This window comes from Panthera tigris, chromosome B2 (genome assembly GCF_018350195.1).
Source record: "Panthera tigris isolate Pti1 chromosome B2, P.tigris_Pti1_mat1.1, whole genome shotgun sequence".
Taxonomy (NCBI): domain Eukaryota; kingdom Metazoa; phylum Chordata; class Mammalia; order Carnivora; family Felidae; genus Panthera; species Panthera tigris.
In genome coordinates this window covers 30,050,231-30,056,581 of record NC_056664.1, presented here as the reverse complement: position 1 = coordinate 30,056,581, position 6,351 = coordinate 30,050,231, and the positions used below count along the sequence as shown (strand labels likewise).

The 6,351-nt window shown below is 53.1% G+C and overlaps 1 protein-coding gene across 1 annotated transcript; it reads left to right on the top strand.

Moving 5' to 3' along the window:
- The first annotated feature begins 1,821 nt into the window (after positions 1–1,821).
- LOC102965588 (class I histocompatibility antigen, Gogo-B*0101 alpha chain-like) lies at positions 1,822–5,281 on the top strand. Its single transcript, XM_042985933.1, has 8 exons — positions 1,822–1,984; positions 2,271–2,540; positions 2,724–2,999; positions 3,600–3,875; positions 3,993–4,100; positions 4,549–4,581; positions 4,729–4,776; positions 4,905–5,281. The coding sequence occupies exons 1-8, from the start codon at positions 1,912–1,914 to the stop codon at positions 4,907–4,909; spliced, it is 1,089 nt and encodes a 362-aa protein (XP_042841867.1). The 5' UTR covers positions 1,822–1,911; the 3' UTR covers positions 4,910–5,281.
- Positions 5,282–6,351: the final 1,070 nt, after the last annotated feature.

Genomic DNA, 6,351 nt, shown 5'->3' with positions numbered 1-6,351 from the left:
CTGACACAGGGCTCTATCTCACAAACCATGAGATCAGGAGTCCGACCCTTAACCGACTGAGCCACCCAGGCTCCCCAAAACACTGATTCTTTAATTATTATTGATAGGTTGTAGGTGTTTTAAAATATGCAATTGAAGACAGAAGAAACAGCAGCCCCCACATCGGGAACTGGTCTGACAGGGACAGCTGGGCCTCAGTGTGGTCAGAAGCTGACTGATGCCATCACTGGGCCATATTATTCCTGCGGGACATGAGCCAGTCATCTCACAGAACATCAACAGCACACAAGGACACTCTGAAACCAGACATAACTTTGTCCAATTACAGACAAAAACAAGGCACCGTATGACCCACCAAATACCAAACATCTCCCTGTGCTGGTTACTGTGAGCAATCGCTGGTTTTTACCATTACATTGTTTTTCTCAAGTTTTTATTTAAATTCGTTATTTAACATACAGTTTAATGTTAGTTTCAAGAGTAGAATTGAATGATTCATCACTTACATACAACACCCAGTGCTCATCACAAGTGTCCTCCTTAGAACCCATCACCCATGAGCCCATCCCATTTAACCTGTGACCCACCCAGAAGCTTGACAGCTTCTCAGTACTGACCACGTTTTCCGTTGGGATTTGTGGTAATATTAAAACAAATGAGTTTCTTTAAAAAAATTTTAAACATTTATTGATTTTTGAGATAAGAGAGAGACAGAGTGCAAGCAGGGGTAGCGCAGAGAGACAGGGAGACACAGAATCCTAAGCAGGCTCCCGGCTCTAAGATGTTAGCACAGAGCCCCACGCGGGACTTGAACTCACGGACCATGAGATCATGACCTGAGCCGAAGCCAGATGCTTAACCAACTGAGCCACCCAGGTGCCCCAAAACAAATGACTTTTGATAATTTGATTCCACTCTAAGCAATGCTGGAACACTTATGTTACTTAGTGAAACAACACACAACACATTACCGAAAAACAATCATGCATTAGTACAAGATCCATTCCATGTGCATATGGGCCTATGGAGTTAATGTAACAGAGAAAGACACAGTCAATGATACTGTTTCAGGTTCCAGTTCTTAAAGAACCTCAGAGAAAGTACACATTGTGTAGTTTAATATAGTATCAAAGATGAATACCCATAATTATCTGAAAAGGTTATGACACATACTATTCTCCTACATTTGGTCAAGGACACAAATTTTTTCATATACTTCACGAAAACAACACAATAGATGCAGAAACAAATCTGAACATCCAGTGGTCTTCTAACGAGACAGACAAGAAAGAGACTTGCAAAAATGTGAAATGCAAGAAAACCACTGTTCTCAGTGCCCCTTTTATTTGGGAACAATGTTACTTTCCATACAAACAATATTTCTGTTTTCATGTGATTTTACATGAATTAATACATATTTGAACCTGTTTTAGTCCTACTGTGGTAAATAAGGATCCATAGAATCCACAGACACACAATTATCTTTGGGATCCTCACTAATTTGTAAGACTGTAGAGATATCCTGAGAACAAAATGCTGGAGAATCAGTGACTCACACAGCTCCTGGTTCAAGACTCAGGGACACAGTGGGACAAAGAGCGTTCTGTGCAGTAGGTGAGGCGTCCAGGCCACGTCCCAGGTCCCCAGGCCCGCCTCTCAGGGACTCTGGCCCCAGGGCGGCGTCGGGGGCGGGCAAGCCCAGTGTTGGGGAGTCCCCATCTGCCCTGGTTTCACTTCTCCCTGTCACAACCTGTGTCAGGTCTTTCTGCCTGGATACTGATGACGCGACCTCGGTTCACACTCCTATTAGTGTCCGGTTTCCGGAGAAGCCAATGAGCGGCACCGCGGTTCCGGGGTATCAAGTTTCCTCACCCGCCTCCTGAGACTCACGTTTGTCCCCAGACCCCGAGGATGCGGTTCGCGATGTCCGAAACTGTGCTCCTGCTGCTGTTGGGGGCCCTGGCCGTGACCCAGACCTGGGCGGGTGAGTGCGGGGTCGGGAGGAAAGGGACTCTGCGGGGCAGGAGGGAGAGGACCGCCCGGCGGGGACGCGGAACCTCCGGGGAGGCGACTGTCCTCCGCCCCGACCCCAGACCCCCACCCGCCTCCGAGCCCGGCCTGCCCTGCCCTCCCCCGACCCTCCCGGACTCAGCCCTGCTCTCCCCAACTCGGGTCCCCCTCCCCCTGCTCTCCCGTCCCCCTCCCCCTGGGACCCGGGCCCCGCGCGGGGAGGAGGGTCGGGCGGGGTCTCAGCCCCTCCGCGCCCGCAGGCTCCCGCTCCCTGAGGTATTTCTACACCGCGGTGTCCCGGCCCGGCCTCGGGGAGCCCCGCTTCATCGCCGTGGGCTACGTGGACGACACGCAGTTTGTGCGGTTCGACAGCGACGCCCCGAATCCAAGGGCTGAGCCGCGGGCGCCGTGGATGGAGCAGGTGGGGTCTGAGTATTGGGACCGGGAGACGCGGAACGTGAAGAACAGCGCACAGATTTCCCGAGTGAACCTGAACACGTTGCTCCGCTACTACAACCAGAGCGAGTCCGGTGAGCGACGCGGGCCCGGGTCCAGGTCACGACGGGCCGAGGTCGCCCCGATTCTCCGGGTCAGAGTGCAAACCCGAGGCCTCGTGACCCCGGTCCCAAGACCCTGGAAGAGCCCGAGGGAGCTTTTAGGCGGGTTTACTTTCGGTTTCACCTTAATCGCTGCTGCTCTGGGGGCGGGGACAGGGTCGCACAACATCCAGGGAATGTTTGGCTGTGACGTCGGACCGGACGGCCGCCTCCTCCGCGGGTACAGGCAGGAGTCCTATGATGGCAAGGATTACATCTCCCTGAACGAAGACCTGCGCTCCTGGACCGCAGCGGACACCGCGGCGCAGATCACCCGCCGCAAGTGGGAGGAGGCCTGCGTGGCGGAAGACTTCAGGAACTACCTGGAGGGCACGTGCGTGGAGTGGCTCGACAAATACCTGGAGATGGGGAAGGAGACGCTGCTGCGCGCAGGTACCGGGACCGCGGGGCCTCCTTGATCTCCCCTCCACTGGGGCTGGCTGCCCACGAGGAAGGGAAAATGGACTCAGTGTCATGACCCCTCCCACGGGTGGGAAGAAGGAGATCCGCCTCGGAGTTCATATGCCTACTAGAGACTGACTCACCTTGAGGGTGCTTTTCTCTAAAAGAGAGACAGGAATCCAGTCTCTCCCTGGGGTGCAGGTTGAGACATCCCTGAAATAACCCATCAGCAGTTCCCTCTGACCCTGGCAGCCACCTTGTGAACACTGACCTTCCCTCTCAAGGCCTTGTCTCCATCTGGGAACATATTTGGAGATCTGACTCCGGGTTTTCTGAGTCACTCACCCTCCACCACACTCAGGACCATAGTGTGTTCTCCCCTTGGGCCTGCAGCCTCCTACCTGGGTTCTCTCCCTGATTCCAGAACTTACCAAGGATCAGGAGATCCCGAAGGCTAGACTGCTCTCTGGGTTTTGTGCTTCTTCCATCCAGACCAGTGGTCCTGTCCACCTCAGGATGGTCACGTGGATGCAGTTTCAGTGGCCCATAAAGCTAAACCACAGTGTGGATTCTCTGATTCTTCTTCCTCAGAATCTCCCAAAACACATGTGACCCGCCACCGGATCTCTGACCATGAGGTGACCCTGAGGTGCTGGGCCCTGGGCTTCTACCCTGCGGAGATCACCCTGACCTGGCAGCGTGATGGGCAGGACCACACCCAGGACACAGAGCTTGTGGAGATGAGACCTGGGGGAGATGGGACCTTCCAGAAGTGGGCAGCTGTGGTGGTGTCTTCTGGAGAGGAGCAGAGATACACGTGCCATGTGCAGCACGAGGGGCTGCCCGAGCCCATCACCTTGAGATGGGGTAAGGAGGGTTTGGGGTAGAGCCCCGTGTCAGGGAAAGCAGGGCCCTTCTGGAGAATTTCACAAAGTCAAGACTGAAGCCAGAGGTCTGAGCCCCTCACCTTCCTTCCTTTTCCAGAGCCATCCTCTCAGCCCTCCATCCCCATCCTGGGCATCATGGCTGGTGTGGCTGTCCTTGTGGTCACTGTGGTGGTTGGAGCTGTGATCTGGAGGAAGAAGTTCTCAGGTAGGAACAGAGTGGGGGGATCTGAGTTCTCTTGTCCCGCTGGGGGGTTTCCTAGGTAGCACATTGTCCTGCCTGGTTCCTGGGAGGTTCCATCCACACACATGGACCTGCCCACTCTGGAGCCATTACTAACAATCACTCTGTAGCAAAGCACTTGTGAAAATGAAGAACAGATTTTCACTTGGTAATTCTGGTGACGGGGACCTGATTCCCAGCAGTGACAGGACAGAGAGGAAGGTCCCTGCTGAGGCCAGACCTCCAGCAAGTCAGGTGGTCCTGTGACCCACCCCACCCTCCCCACACACACCTGTTTCTTCATGTATCCAATCTTGTCCTGGGTCTTCAGTCAGAATTCTGGAAACTTCATTGTGAACAAGGATTAGGAGGTTGCTCTAGGATCACATGGCCCAGTTGTCCCAGGTGTCTAAAATGGTATTTTATTCCACAGGAGGAAAAGGACCAAGCTACTCTCACGCTGCATGTAAGTATTAAGGAAGTGATCCCTGAAACCTGGGATAATGTAGACAGGACCCCTTGGGGAGCTCACGCCCCCGCCCCCACCCCCAATAGCTGCTCCTTTAGTCTCAACTCCTGTGACTCTGATCATGTCCTGTTTGTTCTACCCCAGGCGATTACAGTACCCATGGCTCTGATTCGTCTCTCATGGCTCCTAAAGGTAAGACTCTGGAGGGTGAAGTGGGGAGGAGTGGGGGCACTAGGGACACTTTGAGCATGCGTGGGGCTTTTGAGTGTGTGGCACTTATGTGACTGACCTAAATGTATTCATGATAATTTTTTTGACAGTGTGAGACCCGCTGCCTGTGGTGGACTGAGCGATGCAGGATCTGTTCACGCTCCCACTTGGTGACATCGAGATCCCCTGACTTCCTGCAGATGGTGTCAGAATGTGTCTGCATTCCTATTAGCATATCGTGAGGACGTAGGAGACTGGCCCCAAACCCACCATGACCCCTCCCATACTGGTTCGTGTTCTGTCTCCATTCCTGTCTGTCCTTCATGTTGGGCTGAGTACTGACGCCTTACTTCCCTACTGAAAATGAGAATCCTGATAAGAATTTGTGTTTTGTAATTCTTGGTATGTGGGCATGATGAGATAATAAAAGAGAGGATTTGTATGGTTGGAACAGAAAATAAATGAAAGCCCTGAGAACTTTCCAGAACCTGGATGTTTCCTGTGCCGTGTCTGTGGCAGGTGGGGACAGGAGAGGGCTGGAGGAGCCGAGTGGGGAAGGGGCCTGGGTCCAGTCGGTGCTCAGTGCATCCTTGGTGTGTCGAGCTCCCTCCTCAGCTGGGTCATGTCTCTGCTCCTTGTCCTTGTCCCTTCTGTGGAACCTTGTCTCACCAGGACCATGACCACAGGGACGTGGACGTCACCTGTCACCAGGACCTTGTGGAGCAAGAGCTTCCTGTGTCTGGGTCAGCCCAGGCTCCATCCTGGGTTGTGACCTCAGGCCCATCTTTTGGGTTTTTTTTTTCCTGTGTCTGTGATGCATCAGGCCTGTTCTTGCTCTTGTGTCCAAGTTCCTGTCTCATTCTCCCCAGATCACCCCAGTGGTTACAGCACCAGGAGTCCTTTGGACTGTCGTTCCCACAGGCCTAGGTGGCCCCTGCACACAGGGGTCTCTGGGGTTTGGAAACATGAATTTTCAGATTCATCCAATCTTCCCCTTCCTCTCGAGCTGTCTTCTGGATTATTCTTAAATTCTGGAGGTAAGAGGAGTCTGAGAGTTTCTCATCGTTATTACACTTCAGTTAGTTTCTACCTTCCCTGCCTCTCTATGCCCTCTCCCTGCCCTTAGTTCTAGTGATGCTGGTTCTGGCTCCCATCCATGTTCAAGGATTTATAAAGCAGGGTCTAATGTAGATTTCTATTTGGTTGGAGCAATGGCCTCATAGAGCATAAATACAGTGATTCTGAAGACAGGAATGTAACTGTGTGCTGTGCTGTGCAGGGGTAATGCTGTGGGAGGGGGGAGCTGAGCAGAGAGGGTGGAGGGGGGAGCAGCCCTGGGGGAAAGTAGAGGCGGCACTGATGGTGAGGTGGGGGCACTTTGTGCGGGAGCTGCCACGGACCGGCTGTGCCTGAGGCTCATCCAGAAGACGGAGGTCCTCTCCGCTGACAATCGTTCCACTGACAATGTCGTGTGCCATGTGCAGGACCCACTATTTTTTCATCTAAGCACCTCAGTAAGTAAGAAGAGGCAAACGTGCTGGTCTTGTGGAGAATATG

Bases quoted from the DNA above. Each gene is read 5' to 3' on its own strand.
- LOC102965588 (XM_042985933.1), top strand. From the start codon at position 1,912: ATGCGGTTCGCGATGTCCGAAACTGTGCTCCTGCTGCTGTTGGGGGCC. The intron at 3,000-3,599 runs GTACCGGGACCG...CTTCTTCCTCAG, and splicing joins GGAGACGCTGCTGCGCGCAG to AATCTCCCAAAACACATGTG. The intron at 4,101-4,548 runs GTAGGAACAGAG...TTTATTCCACAG, and splicing joins CTGGAGGAAGAAGTTCTCAG to GAGGAAAAGGACCAAGCTAC.